The sequence below is a fragment of the Hemitrygon akajei genome, chromosome 8, assembly GCF_048418815.1.
Source record: "Hemitrygon akajei chromosome 8, sHemAka1.3, whole genome shotgun sequence".
Lineage (NCBI taxonomy): Eukaryota > Metazoa > Chordata > Chondrichthyes > Myliobatiformes > Dasyatidae > Hemitrygon > Hemitrygon akajei.
The window spans coordinates 17714825-17740348 of record NC_133131.1 but is presented as its reverse complement, the minus strand read 5'-3'; the positions used below and the strand labels follow the sequence as shown (position 1 = coordinate 17740348).

General features: G+C 42.7%; 1 protein-coding gene across 3 annotated transcripts in view; it reads right to left on the bottom strand.

Annotated features, from left to right (window-relative positions):
• Nucleotides 1-24987, bottom strand: part of nek8 (NIMA-related kinase 8) — a 78014-nt gene extending 53027 nt beyond the window's left edge. The window contains exons 1-4 of one of the 3 annotated variants that reach the window (XM_073053373.1): nt 24910-24936; nt 8419-8502; nt 7580-7785; nt 5412-5641 (exon numbers count right to left, since the gene is read on the bottom strand). In XM_073053373.1, coding sequence (XP_072909474.1) covers nt 5412-5641; nt 7580-7785; nt 8419-8438 — 456 coding nt within the window. In that variant the 5' untranslated portion in view covers nt 8439-8502; nt 24910-24936. Of the gene's footprint in view, nt 1-5411; nt 5642-7579; nt 7786-8418; nt 8503-24909 lie in introns of all 3 variants that reach the window. The other 2 variants (XM_073053372.1, XM_073053374.1) reach the window with 2 other exon arrangements.
• Nucleotides 24988-25524: the final 537 nt, after the last annotated feature.

Genomic DNA, 25524 nt, shown 5'->3' with positions numbered 1-25524 from the left:
TTTCACCACCTGCTGTACCTGCATGCCCACCTTCAATGACTGGTGTACAATGACACCCAGGTCTCGTTGCTTCTCCCCTTTTCCTAATCAGCCACCATTCAGATAATAATCTGTTTTCCTGTTCTTGCAACCAAAGTGGATAACCTCACATTTATCCACATTAAATTGCATCTGCCATGAATTTGTCCACTCACCTAACCTATCCAAGTCACCCTGCATCCTCTTAGCATCCTCCTCACAGCTAACACCGCCGCCCAGCTTCCTGTCATCCGCAAACTCGGAGATGCTGCATTTAATTCCCTCATCTAAATCATTAATATATATTGTAAACAACTGGGGTCCCAGCATGAGCCTTGCGGTACCCCACTAGTCACTGCCTGCCATTCTGAAAAGGTCCTGTTTACTCCCACTCTTTGCTTCCTGTCTGCCAACCAATTCTCTATCCACATCAATACCATACCCCCAATACCGTGTGCTTTAAGTTTGCACACTAATCTCCTGTGTGGGACCTTGTCAAAAGCCTTTTGAAAATCTAAATATACCACATCCACTGGCTCTCCCCAACCACTCTACTAGTTACATCTTCAAAAAATTCTATAAGATTCGTCAGACGTGATTTTCCTTTCACAAATCCATGCTGACTTTGTCCAATGATTTCACCTCTTTCCAAATGTGCTGTTATCACATCTTTGATAACTGACTAGCATTTTCCCCACCACCGATGTCACACTAACTGGTCTATAATTCCCCGGTTTCTCTCTCCCTCCTTTTTTAAAAAGTGGGGTTACATTAGCCACCCTCCAATCCTCAGGAACTAATCCAGAATCTAAGGAGTTTTGAAAAATTATCACTAATGCATCCACTATTTCTAGGGCTACTTCCTTAAGCACTCTGGGATGCAGACCATCTGGCCCTGGGGATTTATCTGCCTTTAATCCCTTCAATTTACCTAACACCACTTCCCTACTAACATGTATTTCCCTCAGTTCCTCCATCTCACTAGACCCTCAGTCCCTTACTATTTCTGGAAGATTATTTATGTCCTCCTTAGTGAAGACAGAACCAAAGTAGTTATTTAATTGGTCTTCCAGTGTCTTTGTTCCCTATGATCAATTCACCTGTTTCTGACTGTAAGGGACCTACATTTGTCTTGACCAATCTTTTTCTTTTCACGTATCTATAAAAGCTTTTACAGTCAGTTTTTATGTTTCTTGCCAGCTTTCTCTCATAATCTTTTTTCCCTTTCCTAATTAAGCCCTTTGTCCTCCTCTGCTGGTCTCTGAATTTCTCCCAGTCCTCAGGTGTGCCGCTTTTTTTTGCTAATTTATATGTTTCTTCTTTGGACTTGATACTAACCCTAATTTCCCTTGTCAGCCACAGGTGCACTACCTTCCCTGGTTTATTCTTTTGCCAAACTGGGATGAACAATTGTTGTAGTTCATCCATGTGATCTTTAAATGCTTGCCATTGAATATCCACCGTCAACCCTTTAACTATCATTTGCCAGTCTATCTTAGCTAATTCACGTCTCATACCTTCAAAGTTACCCTTCTTTAAGTTCAGAACCTTTGTTTCTGAATTAACTATGTCACTCTCCATCTTAATGAAGAATTCCACCATATTATGGTCACTCTTACCCAAGGGGCCTCGCACGACAAGATTGCTAACTAACCCTTCCTCATTGCTCAATACCCAATCTAGAATGGCCTGCTCTCTAGTTGGTTCCTCGACATGTTGGTTCAGAAAACCATTCCGCATACATTCCAAGAAATCCTCTTCCTCAGCACCCTTACCAATTTGGTTCACCCTATCTATATGTAGATTGTAAATATGTATATATGTAGATATGTAGTAAATTCTGATGTAGCAGTATTTCAGTAAAGGAAAATACAGTGGTATGGGAGAGGAGTTGGTCAAAGTAAATTGAAAGGAGATGCTGACAGGGATGACAACAGAGAAGCAATGGCTTGAATTTCTGGGGGAAATAAGGAAGGTGCAGGATAGATGCATTCCAAAAACAAAGAAATATTCAATGGCAAAATAATATAACCACACTGAGAAGGGAAGTAAAAGCAAAAGAGAGGGCATACAACAAAGCAAAAATTAGCAGGAAGATAGAGGATTGGGAAGTTTTTAAAAACCTACAGAAAGCAACTAAAAGAATTATTGGGAGGGAAAAGATGAAATATGAAAGCAAGCTAGCAAACAACATCAAGGTGGATAGAAAAAGCATTTTTAAGTATATAAAAAAAAGAGATGAGTGTGAATATAGGACCGCTCGAAAAAGAGGCCTGAGAAATACTAATTGGGTTCAAGGAGATGACAGATGAACTAAATGAGTATTTTGCATCAGTCTTCACTGTGGAAGACACTAGTAGTATGTCAGATGTTGAAGGGCGTGACAGAAGATAAGTAAGCACAGTTACAAGGGAGAAAGTGCTCAAAAAGCTGAAAGACCTAGAGGTGCATAAGTCACCCGGACCAGATGAACTGCACCCTAGGGTTCTGAAAGAGGTACCGGTAGATTGTAGAGGCATTAGTAACGATCTTTCAAGAATCATTGGACACTGGCATGGTACCGGAGGACTGGAAAATTGCAAATGTCACTCAATTCTTTAAGAAAGGAGGGAAGCAGCAGAAAGGAAATTATAGACCAGTTAGCCTGACCTCAGTGGCTGAGAAGATGTTGGAGTCAATTGATCAGGATGAGGTTATTGAGTATTTGGTAACACAGGACAAGATAGAACAAAGTCAGCATGGTTCCTTTAAGGGAAAATCTTGCCTGATGAACCTGTTGGAATTCTTTGAGGATATTACAAGATTATAGATAAAGGGGATGCAGTAGATGTTGCATATTTGGATTTTCAGGAGGCCTTTGACAAGATGCCACACATGAGATTGCTTACCAAGTTAAGAGCCCATGGTATTAAATGAAAGTTACAAGCGTGGTTAGATCATTGGCTGATTGGTAGGAGGTAGCGAGTGGGAATAAAAGGATCCTTTTCTGGTTGGCTGGCAGCTATTAGTGACGTTCCGCAAGGATTGGTGTTGGGACTGCTTCTTTTTATGCTACATATCAATAATTTAGCATTCATTTCAAGAAGTCTAGAACTCAAGAGCATGGATTTGGTGCAGAGGCTTTATAAGGCATTGGTGAGGTCTCATCTTGAGTAGTGTGAACAGTTTTGGGCTCCTTATCTAAGAAAAGACGTGCTGGTGTTGGAGAAGGTTCAGAGGAGGTTCACAAGGATGATTCTGGGAATGAAAGGGCTATCATATGAGGAATGTTTGATGGCTCTGGGCCTGTACTCAGATGGCTGGAATTTAGAAGGATAAGCGGGGTCTCACTGAAACCTTTCAAATGTTGAAAGGCCTAAACAGAGTAGATGTGGAAAGGATGTTTCCTATGGTGGGGGAGTCTAGAACATGAGGGCACAGCCTCAGGATAGAGGGGCATCCATTTAAAACAGAGATGCAAAGAAATTTCTTTAGCCAGAGGGTAGTGAATTTGTAAAATTTGTTACCACAGGCAACTGTGGATGAAGGTCAATGGCTGTATTTAAGGTGGAGGCTGATAGGTTCTTGATTGGCCACAACATCAAAGGTTACAAGGAAATGCAGGGGACTGAGGCTAAGGAGCCATGAATGATTAGCACAGCAGACTTGATGGGCCATATGGCCTAATTCTGCTCCTATGTTTTATGGTCTTATGGGTCTATAGTTGCTTGAAAAAAAAACTTTCAATGACTAGAATATAGAATTCTCAGTCACCTTTTCAGAGGACTTGACCTTAACAAATAGTTACTTGGAAAGCAGCACCTTTTAAAAAAACATAACAAGCAAGCTTGGGCCTAGGATTCCACAGTTTAACTAATAAGCATAATGGACAATTCAACTTGGTGTTCAGTATATTGTCATTGAACCCTACACTTGCTTATGGCCAAACAAAATAAAGTTCCTCTGGAGGAGGACACATATGCACAACACATAGATATAACTCAAATTAATATTAGTGCCAATAAATTAACAAATAATAAGGTGCATTTACACTTAAGTTAAAAGTAAACAGTATAACGCTAATGGTAATTTATGTGTGATGAGACCTGGGTGGTGACAGGGAGTTCAGTAGTCCTATGGCCTAGGGGAAGAAGCTGCTTTCCATTCTAACAGTTCTTGTCCTAATGCTATCCGATGATAGAGGGTCAAAAAATTTGTTGGTCAGAGGGGAGGGACCATTGACAATGCTAAGGGCACTATATTGCTAATGCTAATGAACACTTGTGTTCTATCTTATACTCACCTTCACTCATTTTTCCTGTGCTCCAGTTGCTTTTAAGTAACAGTAACTTTTAAGTCCTCACCCTCACTTACATACTCACATGCAGGCTGTCCAATACAATCTTCGTTGATTTGATTTAACACAAAATGTTTCTCACTGTATGCATCAATGCACATGTGACAAATAAAGCTAAACTTCATTTTTACCTTTACAGATAATCTCAATATTTCTAATTTCCCTTCCACTGAAAGCTCCCTCAGCACTACACGACATACATGAAGCACAGCCCTCTGTGCTTTTAGATGTGCAGTCTCTGTTACAAAACTGACTGTATAAACTTCTGGGCTCACTTGGCCCAAACTCCTTCCTTTTGTTAACCAATAATCTTCTCTTAGATTCATTTCCTTCACCTCACCTACCAATGAATTTCCAACAGCTAGAAATCAGAGACTGCCGATGCTGGAATCTGGAGCAACACCCAAAGTGCCAGAGGAAGTCAGAAGGTCAGGCAGCACCCATGAAAGGAAGCGGACAGTAAACATTACAGCCATCTGAACTAAATGAAGGGTCTCAACCTGAAATGTACGCTACTTTTTCCCCTCCACAGATGTTCCATGATCCAGTGAGCTCTTCCAGGACTTTGTGTGTTAAAACTGCTTTCTATTTTAAACACAAGAGATTCTACAGATGCTGGAAATCTAGACCCTTCATTGAGGTCCTGATGTAGGGTCTCAGCCAAAAGTATTGAATCTCTATTCCTCTCCGTAGATGCTGCCTAACCTGCTGAGTTCCTCCAGCACTTTATTGATTTATTGAGACACAGCGTGGAATAGGCCCTTCTGGCCCTTCGTGCTGCCGCTCAGCAATCCCCCTATTTAATCCTAGCCTAATCACAGGACAATTCACAACGACCAATTAACGTACCAACTGGCACATCTTTGGGCTGTGGGAGGAAACTGGAGCACCCGGAGGAAACCCACACAGTTATGGGGAGAACATACAGACAGCAGTGGATGCTACTCTGATTTCCATCTTATTGAGCAACCTCCTCCATTTCTCCCGTTACAGGGGCTTAATAAGTACAAGCTGCTATTGACAACAACACTGAAGGTTTCCAGAAAGATGATCTTACAGTGTAGGCTTTACTTTTGCTGCTCAAGATCTTCGAGATACCAAAATCACCAATCTTCACTATCATTTGGTATTTATCAAGCAGGATATTTTGTGTTTTCAGATCTCGGTGCAGGATAAGTTTATTGTGCACATGATGAAGGGCCAAAAGGATCTGTGCAAAGAAGAGCATGATGGTTTCCTCATCCAACAAAGAGTTACGCTTCTGGATGTATTCAGCCAGGGTACCTCCTGAAGTAAAAGGTTGAAAGTGAATGAATACAGTAGTAATACAAAAGATATTCTGTATTATCTCAGTGCTCATCAACACTGTGGGATATTTTTGTGGAAACTGTGAACCAGAATGGCTACTAATGGTAAAAAAAATACTTCAATATGGTGAAGCTATATTTCAACTGGTGTATTTAATCTCACCATAGATGAAAATTGATCAGAACCTTATACTTAATGTTTAAAACTGAAATAGAACGAAATTTATTTTTCCCAAGAATTTAAAACTGCCTTTCTTTGTCAACTTCATTGCCCTGAATTAGGTCACGACAAAATACGTAATTACAAGATTTGGCTGTAATTTAGTTGAAAGTACATTAATAAGCAAGTTCAGAACACCCTGAATAACCTTGAGCTGGTTACCTAGATAGAATATCTGCTGGCTTAAAACCACAATCATCCTCCTTTTCAAAATCAATTTTTAAATCTATGTCTAATTCAATACGATAACTGAACAATAAATCATTCCATGTATTTTTTACATCACTATCCTGTCCAAACTTTACCACATCAGGGAATCCAGATGAGGAATCCTTGAATCCAACATTTGATTCCGTACTGACAAAGACTTTCAAAAGCTCTGCAGTTTGAAAAAGTTTATACATTGCAAAGGAGAACCATGGGCTCTTATGGGTCATCAAAGAAAGTAGACCCAGTCTCAGAATTAGTACCACAGACTGAAGCAATACAATAGATCTTAGTACTGTAGTACATGCTGCTTGGACAGACTCAGGTTTCACTGCAGTTGGAAACCCTACCAACTATCACTCAGAAAGTGTCAAGGTGGTAGAAGGGCTATGAACCTTGTTTACAAGGAAGATAGAGAGAGAGTGGAAAATTGATGAGAAGAATATTCTACCAGAATTGGTTTTGCATAATGAAAGTTGCACCAAAAAAACAATTGCCCACAGAAGGCAGTTTGTTTTCAAAACAAACTATTTGGTGTTTCTGTTAAATGACTATGAAACTTTTGTAAACTTTCTTACTTTTCTGAACTAATTCAATACATCCCTGACTATCCACAGACAAAGTTTGTTGCAAGAATCCAGAGTTTATAGGACATAACCCTAAACCAGGATTTCCCAACTTGAGGTCCACAGATCCCTCACTTAATGGTATTGGTCCATGGCATAAAAAGGTTGGGTACACCAGCCCTAAACCACAGCTTACATAATGCATCAAGTGACTTAGGAACATAGACACAAACTGGGAAGTGGAATTTCCGCTAAGCTGATGAGGCTGCAGGTAAAGGGTTTGTAGGATTGATAGCAGTGGTCAATTAAAACCATCAGCTTGCTGGGCAAAGTTATTAATCAAACCAGGGTAAGTACACGGACTTTGTCTATGGAACAGTTAGAGCAAGTAGAAGGGACTAGATGGGTCACTCCTGCTGTAGCAGGTTCAAAGTTCAAAGATCAATCTAAATTTACTCTCAAAGTAGATATATGCCATCATATACTACTTTGAGATTCATTATCTTGCAGCCATTCACAGTAGAATATAATAGAATAAATGCAAAACTAGACATGAAGACTGACAAACAACCAATGTGCAAGACAGACGGGCAGACGAACAATCCATAGGTGTGGAGTCATTGTAGCATTGAAGTTATCCACGCTGGTTCTGCAGCCTGATTGTTATAATCGATCTGTTCCTGAACCAGCTGATGTGGGACCTAAGGCTCCTGTACCTCCTGCCCAATGGCAGCAACAACCATGGCCTGAATGGGGATAGTCCTTGATGATGGGGTCATCATTATCATTATTTGTGTGTAATCCTACACACTGATTGTCATCTAGCTATTTAAAATCATGTGGCAATCAATCTAAATAAATTATAGTGTAGTTATTTGAAAATACCACTAAAATTTTGCTTCACCCGACTAATCCTTATACATACCTGGTGCATACTCCATCGCAATCATCAGAGCTTTGTCCTCCAGGAAGTTTTCATAGTACTCAATTATATTTGGATGGTTGAGGAGCTTAAGTACTTGGCATTCATTCTGAGCAGCTAGCCTCTCATCTTTAGTCATCTGCTCCACGGGGATCTGTTTCAGGATCACTAGCTTTTGATCAGCTTTCCGTAGACACAGATGGACAATACTGGCAGGAAATATAAATGGACAATGTGCAAAGAAATAAATGCAGTACATACTTGGACCTCCCATACCCGGGGTCAACAATAGGAAAAAATGGCAGATCTTTTAATTTCATGAACTGGTTTGGTGGACATCAATTTCAGTACTAATTCTGCTTCTAACAGCTTATTGTATGCATTAAAACACATCAGAAAACAATCTAACAAGAATTGTTAGACTTCCTTTCAAAAATGGAATCAGTTACCATTTTTATTTGCAAAAGTCAAAATGCTCAGCTTGGTAGCCAGTAAGTCAATCAATCAATGAGCTCTCACATTTAATAGTATCATAATTAATCTTACAGTAATACAAATTAGGGAAAGAGAATATTTCCAGTCACTTTACTGAGTTTAGCTCCACAGTTCATAATTGCCAATGGAATGGTGGAATAGCATTTCCATGTTTCACTATTACCAATGAAATGATACAATAGCAATTGAATTAACTGTAATAGAGCCACAGAACACCACAGCCCATCCACTTAATTCCGAAATCTACCTAGTCCCATCGACTCACAACTGCACTATAGCCCTCCATACTCCACCTGTCCATGTACTTCCAAACTTGGCTTGAATAATGCAATTGAACTCGTATTCACCACTTCTGTAGGCAGCTCATTCTGCACTCACAATATTGTTAGTTTGATTATTGGATGTCACCCTTGCAGCAATTCCACATTCAGCTGTAATAATAGCACATTCAGAGGTGAGCGAATTACTATGGTCATGTTAGTGCATTGCCAATATCACAAGAACATATTTTCTTTAAATGTCCATGTAGGAAAGGCAATAAAAAATTATACTGGTTCTAAAACTGGTACTGGAAAAAATAGACATCATAGAAAGTGATCAGGAATAATGGAGAAATGCCGAGCATAACATCCCTCTCACATCTAGTCTCGAGCCAAAGGCTGTTTGAGGTAAACTTGACTGAAATAGCACATAACTTCTAAAATTCCTCAGGAATGACATTTTATTAAAAGTAACCTTGGCACTGCAGCAGCACTCTTGCCATTAAGACAGAAAGTTATTTGTTCAAATGTCTCTGTAGACTTGAGCTCATAATTTAGGCTGACACATAAGTACAGTACTGAGGGAAGTGTGTGCTTTTAAAGGCACCACCTTTCAAAAATGTTAATACAAGCTGTCAGGTTGCTCAGGTGAATGATGCTACACAGCACCTAAAGAAAAGCAGAGAGTGTGCTGTCACCAAAAAATGCTCATGATCAATGGATGGCTCCCAGAATGTCCATACAACCTGTTTACATTGTAGCAGTGGGGAGCCATGCAGCCTCAAGATATACGGCAGAAACCAAAACAGAGATGTTGAAACAATAATTCAGATGTCAAGACTGACCTGGAGGTGACTGACCACAATATACTCTAATGAGAAGCTAATTAGTTGTGACAAAATGCTACTTGGGACACAGCTATTGAATATGCAGACTTGGCACGAGAAGGAGGAGGAGAAGGTGAAGCAACAGCGGCAAGGTGGCTCTGACTTGGGCCATCTCTGGTCACACTGAAAGCAACTTATTTGCACAAGGAGCCTCAATTACATCAACAAGGTTCATACAAACAGACTATAGTATATGCCTGTGTGCAGCAGTCACGAGAGTACTCAGACATGGGCTGATTACCAGCAAATGAACATTCATACCACACAAATGCAGCCAGATATCGTTCATACTTATCACCCTCAGATTCCCCTTCCTGTTAGATTCAGAGTTACCATTGTCCATAAACCAGCTGAGGCTAGAACACAAATACTGTGGTTGTAAAGGACAGTAGAAATTGGGATTCATCTCCAGATCCATGAAACCTTTCCAAAGTCTTTAAAGTGTAATGGGATTCTCTACATGCCTCTGCAAGTCCACCTCCACAAACACACAAGCTTGGCACAATCCAAAACATTGCAACTCACTTGATTATCAACTCCTTATTCTGAACCTTCCACCAGCAACTATTGTGGATGTACAATGTACCATCCACCAATACTCTATTGTCTTAAGCATTGCCTACAAGACAAGCAACTTCTACCATCTTTTATTCCCCTCCATAGATACTGTCTGACTTGCTGAGTTCCTCCAGCATTTGATATGCATTGATTAAGATTTCCAGTATCTGCAGAGTCTCTGAGTGTTCAAGGAAAAGACAACAATCATAAGGGTATAACACCATACACAATGGATTCCAGCTAAAATACCATCCTAACTAGGCAATATACTTTTACTTCTTCCATATGGCTGCATCAATACTCTGGAACTTTCTACCTAAGAGCGCCTTCCTTACAAGCATTGTATTGTGTCAAGAATGCAGAACCTTCACCAGTAGTCAAAAAGCTAATTAGAATGACCTAATGCTAGGTACACCCATCCGAGTGAACAACGAGAAGTTAACGTATCTCATTCTTTATACCTTTTGTCTGTTGTTAATCATCATGGTGCATGATCATAATACAAGATCCAACTAACTCACTTCAAGTTCATTTGTTTCACTGCACAAGCCGTAGTTCCAGCCTTCCATGTCTTTATGCCCATCTTAATGGTTTGATACATTTCTCTCACTAAGCCTCTGTCCCATCACTTCCCTTCCAAACAACCTTCAAATTCAACATGTTCTTCAATATAATTTGAATACCTTCAATAAATCTTATTTTTGCATTCAGCATTCCAAATAGTTTTCCCCTCCAAGTTCACCACAGTTCATTCTTCCAACATCACAAATACTCATGCTTTCTCCCATGGCATTTTCCCATGAATCCACAGGAACTGTAACACTTGACCTTTCACATTCTCCCTCCCACTGTTCAGTGTCCTAAGTATTCCTTCTGCATGAAGAAGCAATTTACCTGCACGTCCTTCAGTGGGCAAGCCAACTGAAATTAGCTCTGCTTTGCTGAGCATCTCCGTTCACACTGGAAAAATGACTCTGAGTTTTGAGTCTCCTGTCATTTAAATACATCTCAGCCTTTCAGATAACTACACTGTGGATTTGTCTGTTGTTCCCTTATGTGTCCTTCTCCAATATTCACGTAGCTCATGTTAAATCTGTCTGCTCTATCACAGGCCTTCCCATTTAGCTTTCTCTCTCTCTTCCCCTCTTCTGCTGCATGTAAAACTTGTATTACCTCAAATCTTTCTCAAATTCTGATGAAAGGTCAACCTGAAACCTAAACTTGGTTTCTCACTAATCAGATGCTGCCTGACTTGTTTCAAAGATCAAAGTAACAGGGGGAGGGAACTGGACTTCCATGAGCCAGTCCACATCAGGGGATCAGAGGTGGAGAGGATCAGTAACTTTAAATTCCTTGGTGTTACCATTTCAGGGGACATGTCCTGGGCCCAACATGTAAGTGCAATTATGAAGAACGTATGGTAGGGCCTCCCTCCCACATATGGGGTGTATGGGGTGTCAGGGAGAGGTAGTACCTCTGACGGGGAACTCGTTGTACTCTTCTGAGTAGTTCATCCGCATTGGTCCTCACCTGACACTCAGCTCTCACCAGTGGTTCCTCATAGCTGTTTGCATGTAACAGCGGCCACACCCCGGGCAACGGCTTCGACTGGCCGGCAAAACCTGGTGAGGGTAGCTGATGGGCCTCAAACCCTCGGTGAGTTAGGGCTTGTCTACCTACGCATGCGAAGACTGAATTCGGCGGACTACGTGGAGGAGACCACCACTTGGCGGTCCAACGAGTAGAAAGGCGGACCCAGCAAAGCGTTGTGGAACGCAATCAGGGCACAGTGAGACACATAGGACACTGCTGGCCATCCACTGCATCCCGACTTATCTCCAGCCGTCTCGACTCCATCTTGCAACTGGATACAGACAGGTCGGGACGAGAGAGTGAGGCTGACGATTTGTCCAACTCTCCCTCACTTTAATCCAAGTCAAGCGCAAGTCACGACTCCAAACCCATTCCGCTAAAAAACTTCAAGTCCTGTGGCGATGGGCGAGTGGCGAAGCAGCAGGTGTGGATACACTGGAAGCTGTAGTCACAAATCTGCACACAGGCGGCCCAGGGCATTGGGTCATTCTCCGCTGGAATGAAGCAGCAGTGGAGCTCGGCAGCCCCCTGGGTGTCTGAGCAGTCCTCTTTAGGAATCGCTCTGCTCGCCTCCATGGAGGAAGGGGCTAGAAAAGGTGCCTCAAACATAGCCTGCTTCATCTTACCCTGACCAGCACACCGCGGCTGGCGGGGATCCCACTCAGCGGTCGAACTACAAAGAAGACGAAAGTGAAGGTGCTCAACCTTAGCACGTGGAACGTGCGAACTCTGCTTGACATCACCAAGGCTATCAGACCAGAAAGAAGAACAGCACTGGTCGCCAAAGAACTAGCCCGCTATAACGTGGACATTGCAGCACTCAGCGAAACACGCCTAGCAGACAAGGGCCAGCTTACAGAACGTGGTGGTGGGTACACCTTCTTCTGGAGCAGTTGCAGCAGCACTGAACGATGAGAGGCTGGCGTTGGATTTGCCATGCGATCCCATCTCGCTCATAAACTTGCCAAGCTTCCAGAGGGCATCAACGATCACCTGATGACGCTTTGGCTCCCACTTGGCAGTAAGAGGAGTGCAACGCTGATCAGTGCATATGCCCCAACAATGACCAACCCAGGTGACATCAAAGATAAGTTCTATGAAGAACTTGACACCCTCATAGCAGCAGTCCCACAGTCAGAGAAGCTTATTGTCCTCGGGGACTTTAACGCCAGAGTGGGGACAGATTACCAGACCTGGGAAGGGATTCTTGGACGACATGGTATTGGCAAGTGTAACAGCAATGGCCTGCTGCTCCTCAAGACATGCGCTACACATGACCTTGTCATCACCAACACCCTATTCCGCCTCCCTACCCGTATCAAGACATCTTGGATGCATCCACGCTCTAGGCACTGGCATCTGATTGACTATGTCATCACCAGAAAGAGGGACTGGCAAGACGTGAGAGTGACAAAGGCCCATGTGTGGTGCCGACTGCTGGATGGATCATCGACTCATAGCGTCCAAGTTTAAACTTCGCATCCTGCCTTTGAGAAGACCCCAAGGTCAGAAGACTGCAAAGAGGCTCAATGTCTCCAAGCTGAAGAGCAGCGTAGTTGCAGAAGAATTTTGTGAAGACCTAGATAGCAGGCTGCTTGACACACCCCAGGATGACCACACCAGCATTGAAGAGCAGTGGACGGCTTTCAGAGATGCAGTCTACTCTACCGCTCTCGAACACCTCGGACCAGCAATCCGTAGACATCAAGACTGGTTCGATGAGAACGATGAGGAGATACAGGCACTGTTGTCAGAGAAACACCAACTGTTCAGAGCGCACCAGAATGATCCCACTTCACAAGCAAAGATAGATGCCTTCGCCAGTGCAAGACGGAAAGTGCAGAAGAAACTCCGTGAGATGCAGGATGTCTTCAGCAATAAGGCCGATGAGATCCAGGGCTACGCAGACAGTCACAACACCAAGCGTTTCTACGACGCTTTGAAGGCTATGTATGGTCCTCAGTCCCCTGGCTCCTCCCCCCTCCTCAGTGCAGATGAGACTCGGCTGCTGACAGAGAAAAAGCAGATTTTGGAGAGATGGACTGAACACTTCAACCAGGTCCTCAACCGCCCTGCCGAAATCAATGATGAGGCCATTGCTCGCCTACCTCAGGTGGAGATCAACCTGGACCTTGACAACCTCCCCACAGAAGAAGAAGTCAGAAAAGCTATTGGGCAACTTTCTTGTAGCAAAGCACCAGGATCAGATGCAATCCCTGCTGAAGTCTACAAAGCAGGAGGCCCATTCATGATGCAGAAGCTGACTGAGCTCTTCCAGTCTACGTGGAATGAAGGAAAGGTCCCGCAACAGTTGAAAGATGCCAGCATAGTCCACATCTACAAGAGGAAAGGCAACTGCCAGTCTTGTGACAATCACCGAGGCATCTCCCTCCTGTCCATAGCTGGGAAGATCTTGGCTCGTGTCCTGCTTAATTGCCTTCTCCAACACCTTGAGCAAGGTCTCCTCCCAGAAAGCCAGTGTGGCTTCCGTGCAGAGCGTGGAACTGTCGACATGATATTTGCTGCACGCCAACTCCAGGAAAAATGTCAAGAGCAGCACAACGACCTCTTTCGTCGATCTGACCAAGGCATTTGATACGGTCAGCAGAGATGGCTTATGGAAGATAATGGAGAAGTTTGGCTGCCCTAGCAGGTTCATAACGATTGTTCGGCAGTTCCACGATGGCATGATGGTGAAAGTTTTGGATGATGGTGACGAGTCAGAAGCCTTCCCAGTGACGAACGGTGTGAAGCAAGGATGTGTTCTTGCCCCTACACTCTTTAGCGTGGTCTTTTCTGCTATGCTGACTGATGCCTTCCGCGATTGTCAGGATGGTATACACGTCAGATACAGGACTGGCGGTGGGCTATTCAACCTCCGGCGTCTACAGGGTTTTACAAAGGTAAAGGAGACCGTCGTCAGAGACCTCTTATTCGCTGATGATTGCGCCCTCAATGCCAGCACAGAGCAGAAGATGCAGTGAGAAATGGACTGCTTCTCACGAGCCTGTGACAACTTTGGGCTTACAATCAGCACCAAAATGACCTAAGTTATGTACCAGCCCGCACCTGGAAAGCCCTACCAGGAACCATACATCACAGTAAAGGGGCAGAAGCTACTGGCAGTCGACAGCTTTACTTTTCTGGGCAGTACTCTATCACAAGTGGTGAACATAGATGCAGAGATCAGCAACAGAATTGCCAAAGCCAGTGCCGCCTTTGGGAGACTCCGTGAGAATGTATGGGAGCAGAGAGGACTCAGCCTTACCACCAAGCTGAAGGTCTACCGAGCAGTGGTTCTCACCACCCTCCTCTATGCCAACGAGACCTGGACTGTCTACAGCAGACACGCTAAACAGCTCAACCACTTCCACTTGAGCTGCCTCCGCAGACTTCTCCACGTACGATGGCAGGACAAAGCCCCAGACATGGAGGTCCTGGAGCGGGCTAGCACCCACAGCATCTACAACCTCCTACAGAAAGCCCAAGCCAGATGGTCTGGCCATGTCGTCAGGATATCTGACAGTCGACTACCAAAACAGCTGCTGTATGGAGAGCTGAGCCAGGGCAAGCGCTCAGTTGGAGGGCAGAAGAAAAGTTTCAAAGACTGCCTCAAAGTGTCCCTCAAAGACCTCAACATCAATCCCAGTAGCTGGAAATCGCTTGCTCTGGACCGCCCGACCTGGTGGAGCAGGACCACTAAAGGAGCATATGCAGCAGAAATCAGATGCACCGCAGAGGCTCAGAGGAAACGTGCCGTGTGCAAGGCTCGAGCTACCTCCACTTCCACTGCAGCACCTACCCTCATGTGGGCGAGATTTCAGGGCCCGGATTGGCCTCACCAGACACCTCCGGACCCACAGTCACAAACCCTCCACCTGACAGAAGTCATGGTCGTCTTCCACTCCGAAGGACAAACAACAACAATGGTAGGGCCTCTACTTCCTGAGCAGTTTCGGAAGATTCAACATGACATTTAAAATCTGGACAAACTTCTATAGATGTGTAGTGGAGAGTATATTGACTGGGTGCATCACAGCCTGGTATGGAAACACCAATGCCCTTGAATGAAAAATCCTACAAAAAGTACTGGATACAGCCCAGTCCGTCACAGGTAAAGCTTTCCCCACCACTGAGCACATCTACATGGAGTGCTGTCGCAGGAAAGCAGCATAATCATGAAGAACCCCCACCATCCAGGCCATGCTCTCATCCTTCTGCTGCCAACAGGAAGGAGGTACAGGAGCCTCAGGACCCACACCACCAGGTTCAGAAACAGTTATAACCCTCAACCATCTGCTCTTGAATTAAAGTGGATAATTTCACTCAACTTCACTTGCCCTGTCACTGAAATGTTCCCACATCCTATGGACTCACTTTCAAGGACTCTTCATCTCATGCTCTCGATCTTTGTTGCTTATTTATTGTTTATTATTATTTCCTTTTTTTCTTTTATAATTACAGTGTTTGTTGTCTTTTGCAAACTGGTTGTCCACCATGTTGGGTGCAATCTTTTATTGACTCTATTATGGTTATTGGATTTATTGAGTACGCCCACAAAAAATGAATCCCAGGGTTGTATATGGTGACATATATGTACTTTGATAATAAATTTTGAACTTGTTGAGTTCCAGCATTTCCTAATTTTTACTACCATCAAAGTTTTTCTCCATTATCTTCTCAGTTTATGTAACCTTGCTACTGACTACTGCATCTGCCTATGTCACAAGGTGACTGCACTTTAAAAAACAAATTCATGACTCTGGTGTGCTCTGTGAGATGCTCTGGATGCATAATGCACTCCTTCAACACAAGAGATTCTGTAGATGCTACAAATCCTGAGCAACACTCACAAAATGCTGGAGGAACTCAGCAGGTCAGGCAGCATCTATGGAAAGGAATAAAAAGACAACATTTCTGGGTGAGACCCTTCATCGAAACTGGAAAGGAAGAGAGTAGAAACTGATGTTCAAACCCAGGGAATTAAGTTAGGGGTGCAAGTTCTAGTTTGGCAAGAACTAACTTATTTTTGAAGAGAATTTTCCCTCAAACTATCAATTTTGTTGTAAGTTGGCAGCTTGAAAATAGATTCTCCTATTGCACGATTGGGTTGCTAATGACCCTGTGGTTTTGTGATATTGTCATTGTTTTCTACTAGTTTAAAACAAGGCCATCCTGCCTATTGTATCTATGCAGGTGCAAGCTTAAGTGTTGTTGGAATTGCACTCACAGAAGCATGTGGAGAATACTTTGTTACATTCAGATATCCCAACCATCTCATTCCCTTACTAATCTATTCTTCCTCACATGCTCATCAATTCTGATTCCCTACCATCCACCTGCACTACAGGATATTTCCACAGCTAATTAACATGCAACAAGTATGTATTTAGGATATGGGGGAAGACCAAAACATCTGGGAAAACTCATATCATCACAAACCGAATATGCCAACTCCACACAAACAGCATACTGTACCACTTTTCCTCTCAGTGTCATGACCCTACTCTAAACCACTCCTCCTCCTCCTGCTGTGATGGGAAGTCATGAACCCAGTTCTCAATTTTAAGCTACTGACCCAAGCCAAGTTAAATGCCTCTGTTATGACATCCGATTTTGCAAGAAATTTGCAAACTCCAGGTTTTCATAAACTTTATTACATATAAATATAAACTTCACCTTCCAAACACATACAAATGAAGAGGTCCTAAAATTGTTGTCAACTGTTTATGTTCAATTTGCTTGAATGCTTTCCATCTCAGGGTCCAACAAAGAAGGCTAAGATTGCAGCAGATTACTACCATTTATGATAGTGAATACACGTGAACAACCAGTGTAACATTAGATTTTAAAAAAATATATAAACTAGCTTTTCCAAAGAGACTCAAACTCAAAAAACCTGGGCTGTAACTTCAATGCATCAGTCAGAAGCTAGTCTTCTGCCATTTTGATTTGGTCCACATGATATTAGAAAAGGGCTGAGAGCACTAGAAAGAGCAAAAGCTATTTGACCAGACAAAATCCCAGCTAACAGTCTTACATGGTCCCTTGGGATCATGGATAATCAACTTTAGGATCAAGGATAACTCACTCACAGTCTTGGCTTTTGAGTTCTGAAGTGGCTAATAAGGCCAATGTGGGAACTACAGACTCTACCACAGATGGAGCAGGCAAGCAAGTAATTTGTAAAGAAGTATACTCTTTCCAATGCTTACACAGGGCTTCTCAAAGAATCCAACATGTTATGCATGGTGTACTCACTGCATAGACCTGAGTTTTCCATTACCTTCCTCTAAGCTCCTTTTTCATTTTGACTAATCACAGGACAGATATTCCCCAGAGTCAATGTGGTTATTACATCTCTTCAAGGATTTGAATTTTCCTCTCTGACCACCTGGTAATCTCTTCCTGTGTTAGAGCTTCAAAGAGTGTTCAACACAGACTCCTGAAGAAGATAATGAATGACACAGTCTTCCCAACATAGCCCAAGATGTTGAGTCCTCGTCCACTGGAGGTTGGGAGCCGGATACGGACTGTCCTGAGGTTGGAGGACTGTCCATGTGAGTGGGTGGGTGGGTATTAGGGAGGAAAGGGGCTTGTTTTGCTGTTGTTGTTGCTGCTTGTGTTGTTCTGTGGAACATCGTGGGCATGCTATATTGGCACCTGAATGTGTGGTGACACCTGCAGGCTGTCCCCCTGCACACCCTTGCGTGTGTTGGCAATTAACCCAAACAATGCATTTCACTGAATGTTTCAATGTACAGTTGGGGTGCAGATTGAGGAGGTGATTAACCTCAAGCATAAAGGTGTCCCTGAACTGGAAGCTCTATCACTCAAGGGAAAAAAAGCAGCTCTAAAGCCACTCAAAGACAGTGCTGACCTAAAAAACAGACGGCGGATAGAGAGACTTGCAACCCACTTTCAGCAAAGATATATGGGCTCTTCTGCACTGTAAAAGCCACCTACAGCACAAACACTTAAGGTTCCATTCTGCTGAGAGTCAGGAATGAGGTGAACTCAAAGCAAAAGTGTTTGCTGGAAGAAACACTTTGAAGATCTCCACATTTATGACACTGTCATTGATTACTGCAATCTACTAGGACCAGTCTTGCTGCTACTCCTGACTGACAAGGAATTGAAAAGGCTACATCCCAACTCAAAAATAACAAGGGCTACTTATCAAATAGCGATCCCCTCAAAATCTTTAAATCTGGCAGTGAAGAGCTTCAGATATGAATTCACAACCTCATCATTCACATCTGGGAAGAGGAGGATATACTTGTTGACTTCAGGTATGTAGTAATTTTGATCTGCTTTAATAGAGGAGAGGTCTGACTGAGATAATTGTTGCAAGGAAGGTCAACACCAGCGTCTGACTGAACCACCTCATCCCAATGGTTGAAGACTGGCTCTTTAAGTTCATTTGTGGCTTCCACCCATTTAGAGACAGAGTGGACAGGACCTTTGCTACCATGCAGGCAGCAGCACCAATTATTTAACATAACTTTTCTCGACCTCACTGGAACTTTGATGCCATCAATCACAATAGATGGTGAAATATTCTTCTTTGCACTGCTTATTTATTTTGTAATTTATAGTGATTTTATGTCCTTTCACAGTACTGCTGCCACAAAACAACAAATTTCTCATCATGTAACAGTGATAATAAACCTGATTCTCATTTAGTTGCCCACAGAAATCTGTCTCCATTTCACATTTGCTCTACATTGATCTGCAACCACGATACTAACCAATGGCTCTACAACAGAGCTAATCTCAGAAATGACCAAATTCAAAGAAAGCTGCATCTTGGCCTCAACACTTTTCCCAATCTTTTTTCATTGTTATGTTGCACCTTGCCTCCAACGAACTTGCTGTGGAAATGGACCTAATTTTAAGAAGTAATGGGAAAACTATTCAACCGATGTGGCTCCTCTCCTGAACTGCATCCGTATTCAAGCTGCATTCATTATCAAGCCATACTTGCAATTGTGTGTGTTCAAATACTGAATTCCAAGCCATTGCTGATTCATTGCACTGAAGCAAGCAAATAGATAGCAACGCATACACAAAATGCTGGAGGAACTCAACAGGTCAGGCAGCATCTAAGGAGAGGAATAAATAGTCAATGCTTGAAGCCGAAACCCTTCTTCCTGAAGAAGGGTCTCGACCCAAAACGTTGACTATTTACTCTTTTCCATAGATGCTGCCTGATCTGCTGAGTTCCTCCAGCATTCTGTGCATGTGTCCTTTGGATTTCCAGCAGCTGCAGACTTTCTTGTGTAAGTGAATAGATAGGCCTGGAAATACATGTACATGGGGTTAAATTTCTCTATCAATCTGTTCCCACTGCTCTCTATTCCCTACAACACCAAAGATTCACACCATAGAAAATGTGGACTCCTCCCTTTCTCTCTGGAGACACATCTATTGTAGGGAGAGATTGTTGATGAAATTCACCACTGCTTTCAAAGTACCACCACAGACTTCAGTCAAATGAGGATTCTGAAGATTAAGACCTCAGACTTGGAGCAAAACTCATAGTCTATCAGGCATCACTGTTCCATGCCCTCTTAAATGCTTCTGAGACCAGGACTATCTAATGCAGACACCTCATAGCACTGGAAAGATACCACCAGTGCTATCTCCACAAAATCCTCCAAATAACATGAAGAATAACTGAAACTACTGTGTTCTCTCTGAATTCAACCTACCCAGCAATGAGCCCCTAGCTACACTCACTCAAATGTATTTATTTAATCATTCATCACATGTGCATCAAAACATATAGTGAAATACACCGTTTCTGAGGATGTGCTGGAGGCAGTCCGCAAGTGTTGCCATGAATTTAGGTACCAACATAGTAAGTCCACAATGTTCCACATAACAACACAAGCACCAACAATGCCAGCAAAACAAGCGCCTCTTCTCCCTAATACCCACCCATCCACTTACACACAGACAGTCCTCCAAACTTAGGACAGCCAAGCCATTTCCAGAACTCATAACTACTTGATGATGAGGAAAACTGGTCAGATATTTTCTGTACTTTAAATATAGGGCAAATATACTCACAACCATCAGTAGTGATTGAAAATGTCAGACACTGCATTCTAGCAACACTTACACACCAATAACCCAGTGACCAGTTCAAGTTTTGTCAAGGCCACTTGCCCCCAAACTTTATCACAGCCTTGCTTCAAACATGGAACAAAAAGTTGGATTCCAAACCTCAGTGAGAGCAACTTCTGTGACAACAATGCCCCAAAGAAGGGTGTCTGCCCAAAGCACCAACTGTTTATTTCTTTTCATAAATTTTGCCTAACCTGATGAATTCCACCCGCATTTTGTATGTGTTACTTCTGTGACATCAAAGCAACGTTTTAAATCTGGTACATTTGAAGGAAAGACACCAATTATTGGAGCTGTATCTTTCACAGTGGGAATTGGTTATGGTAATTGAAAATTCATAATCCCAGCCCGAGTCATTATTGCAGAGTTGCTCGAAACTATGCTTACAGCCAAACTTTCGTCAGTTGATTAATCAATGACCTACCAACATTAGTTCAGAGCTCAGAAGCCCATGGGTGATTGCATTCAAAACTCCTTACCACATGCAGTCTATTAAAGTTAGCTTTACTCCTCACACATTAAAATTATACATCGGTCATTTGCATCAATGACCAACACAGTCCAAGGATGTGCTGGGTGCAGCCCACAAGTGACGCCATGCTTCTGGCACCAACACAGCATGCCCACAACTGACTGACCCATACGTCTTTCGGAATTTGGGAGGAAATGGAGCACATATATCACATAAATGGATCATTGCGGTCTCCCTACCATCCATGAGGGACACTAATCAGGAACGCTGTGTACACAGGGCCCTTAGTATTATTAAGGGTCCCACCCACCCATCCAGCATCCTCTTTCACTTTCTTCCATCAGGCAGGAGACTCTGATACATAAAAACAAGAATGGACAGCATGGGAGACAGTTTCTTTCCTCAGGCCATGAGGCTTCTGAACTCCTGGCCGCATCGCATTCAAAGTGTCACCGGTTAATCTGTTCTGTACCTTACAATGTTTAATTTATGCACTTCACTTTGTTTATTTATATGCAATTCATTTGCAGATTTTACCTTTATTTTCATAAGTTATTCTGTGTGATGTGCACCACCGTGCTTTGCACCATGGTTCGGAGAAACATCTCGTTTGACGGTAAACATGTATATTGTTAAATGACAATAAAACTGACTTGACCTGTCATGGAGGAAACCAAAACAGTAATGGAGTGAATGTGCAGAGAGCTGTAGAAATTGAGTCCCAATCGGTGATTACTGGTGCTGTAAAGTGTTATGCTAATCACCACACTACCATGCTGCCCCCAATAACTCAACAACATCTAGGTATATAACTAGTAACATTTATACCAAAGAATTGCCAATTTCAACAGGAGAGAACTTACCAGCATTGATATTCAATTGCGTTCATATTGCCAAATCCCCCACTATCAATACCCTGGGAGTCACCATTCGTCAAAAATGCACTTAGACCAGCCTCCTACACAATGAAATTACCACAGCACCTCAGAGGCTTGATATGTAGCAATAAGTGAATCACCTCCTTACAACCCAGAGCCTTTACACCATGTACAAGGCACAAGTCAAGAGCATGATGGAATACTCTACATTGCCTCAATGAGTAAAACTCCATCAGCATTTAAGATGGAAGGACCAAGTATCTATTTGATTAAAACCTCATTTAGCACTCTTAACACTTACTTCCCCCATAACAGTCCATCCTGACTGCATTGCAAACCCTTAAGGACATATGCTATAGCCTGTACTATTCCAGACACCTCCTAAAAATCACAATCACTATCAAATAGAAAGCACAAGAACAGCAGATATATGGAAATACCATCAGCTGCATGATCCCTTCTAAACAGTAATATAGTGGAAAATCCAGTTAACTGAGCCATCAGTTAATTGGGACAGCCACTTATTTGGGACAACTCTCAAAGAACAATACTATTCAGAAAATAACTTGTGATTCCTTTTGTTTATTTGGGACACCATGCTGATTAATTAGGGCAGGAGTCTGCTGTTGAACAGTTTCTAACTAGTGCCAGTCACACGCACTTGCATGATTATTAAAAACTACACCCTGGTTAGAGTGATCACTTTTTAAATAGCATCAGTTACATACATTTGTGTTCAAAAAGCAGCGATTTTTGTCACTGATAGTTGACAAGAAATAAGCAGTAAGACAATTTGGAACTGTTTTGTTCACTATAGTTTCAAGCATTCAGGCTTGAAGATGCTGGAAACAGCCAGGAGTGAAAATGAAACAATTTCACTACTTTAACAAGTTAGGGGTTACAAAGATTTTTAAGGTATGGTGAAGGTTAGAGTTAAAATAAAGATTTGGAGGATGAATCATCTAAAGCATTGTATGAAGGCAATACATAAGAACATAAGAGATAGGAGCAGGAGTAGGCCAATCGGCCCCTCAAGCCCACTCCGCCATTCAACAAGATCATGGCTGATCCAATCTTAACTCTAGTTTTCACCGAATCCCACAAGGCAACAGTGCCAACCAACAGGGCACCATGCCGCCCATTTTATTTTATTATTCATCCCGCCCAAACCCATGTGATCACCCGGGGAAAAAAAACCGAGTTGCCAATTGAGGAGAAAAAATCTGGAAAATTTCTCTCCGACCCATCCAGGCTATTGAAAACTGGTCCAGGAGATCACATGGCTGATCTAAACCTAGCCTCATGTCCACTTACCTGCTCGCTCACCGTATCCCCTAATGCCATTTTTATCCAGGAAAATGTCTATCTCTGTTTTGAATTTATTGAGTGTAGTAGCTTCCACAGCTCTCTGGGGCAGTAAATTCCACAGCACCACTACCCTCTGAGTGAAGAAATTTCTCCGCATCTCAGTCCTGGAACGGCATCCCCTTATTTTAAGATTATGCCCCCTCGTCCTAGTTTCACCCATCATTGGGAACATTCTCCCCGCATCCACCCGATCAAGCCCCTTCACAATCTTATATGTTTCAATAAGATTGCCTCTCATTCTTCGGAACGCCAATGAGTAGAGTCCCAATCTACTCAACCTCTCATCATACATCAACCCACCCATCCCCGGAATTAACCTAGTGAAGCTATACATTATCTGCACAAGGTGTCTGCACTCATTTTGTTCATTTACAGTCAGTCATCAGAACACAACAGATAAATTCATCTTTTGGTAACTATTTATAGTACTGTAGAGGTATTGGTAGTGTTCTAATTTGTTCTGTACTTCATTTAAATATATAAATTGTTACTTGGTTGAACAGTGGTTTGTCTTTTCTATACCTTTTACCTATTTTCATAAAACTTCAGCTAATTGGGGTAACCACTTTATTGGGCCAAGATCACAAAGGGTTCCATTTAACTGGAATCCACTATATTGCACAATCAATCAAACCCTGGCACTTTCCTTGATAGGAACATTGTGGACCCATCAGTCAAGAAAGTGGTACACCATGCCTTCTAAAAGGCAATTAGGGATGGGCAAGGAGCTTTCCAGTAGTCAAGTTTATTGTCATTTTGACCATAAACTGCTGGTACAGTACACAGTAAAAATGAAACAATGTTCCTCCAGGACCCTGGTGCTATATGAAACAACACAAATCTACACTAGACTATGTAAAACAACATAAAAACTGCACGAGACTACAGACCTGCACAGGACTACATAAAGTGCACAAAGCAGTGCAGGGCAGTACAACAATTAATAAACAATAGGCACAGTAGAGGACAAATTACAATATAATAATAAATGATGTAGATGTCAGTCTAGACTCTGAGTATTGAGGAGTCTGAAGGCTTGAGGGAAGAAACTGTTGCACAGTCTGCACACATCCCAAAATATGAATAAAATAAGCAAGGGACTAATATTTTGCAAAATGTAAAGTCTTTCTAATCAAGCATTTAACCAAAATTGTGCCCAAATGATTAGGAAACAAGTAGCAAACAAGTACGTATGTATATGAGATGAAGGGTGCGAGGTTATTTAGTTTTTCGCATTGAAGACGAACGTGTGCAATCAAATACAGCATTAAAGCTAGCCATCCCTAAGTCATAAAGAAGCAATTTCAAATAACGGGTGTGGGGAAGGAGGGCACTACAGCCGGCCAGTACTTGTCCCTACTGCTTAAACAGATCATTCAGTCACTTTCACGTTAGTTTCTGTGGATCGCCCTATGGACAGAATGGCGCTGCAGTTCTCACTTCAAAAGATGTGAGCATTTTACCAGCTGCAAAGTAGCTTGGAAGCTAAAAGACTGTTAAGATAGATTGTTTTTTTCCTCTTTCTTCTGATGCACCCGAGGCGCGCAATGAAGATAAACCTGCAGCAGTTGTTAGCACTACCAATTGAGCCCCCAGCTCCATTGGCCGGATGCCCCGGGGCAGGGAGAGGAAGAATCCACTGTTAGTGGGAGGAGAAACAAAACTAAGGATTCACGGTGCTCCATCTCACCCGAAGGCTCCCCGCCCCACCACCTTCATCTTCTGGTACTTCTCCATCGTCGTCTCCAAGGAGCTCCAACAACTTCCGGTAGGGGCGCCGGCGAGGCTCAAAAGTCTCTCAGACTGGTTTCGCGTTGCCGCGGCTCAGAGCAGTCGGCAGCTGAATCACTGTAACCGCATCTCGTTCTCAATGCAATCCTCAAACAGGGCTGGAGTTAATGCAAAGCCTATTTCCATACATTTTAAGTACAGTTAAGCGGAACAGGGGTTGATGGAGGATCCTATAGTATAATTTACACTATCTGTGGAAGGAAATGAACTGTTCTCGCTTCTTGCTGACAGTCCTGATGCAGTTTCGACCCGAAACAAAGGCAGTTCATTTCGTTCTACATATGCGTTCGACCCGTTGAGTTCCCGCAACAGACTGTTTGTTGTATGTAGATTTTTTAAAGGTTGAACTGCTAGTGTTCAAGGGGCTATATTGCAAATCTAACACAGACATTAAGACTTTATTTCCAAGAGTGCAACAACATCTGTTACACGTACATGATGCTGGATGAACTCAATGAATCAGACAGGATCTAAGGAGCGGAATAATTTTCAGCTTTTGCAGAATCTCTTGCGA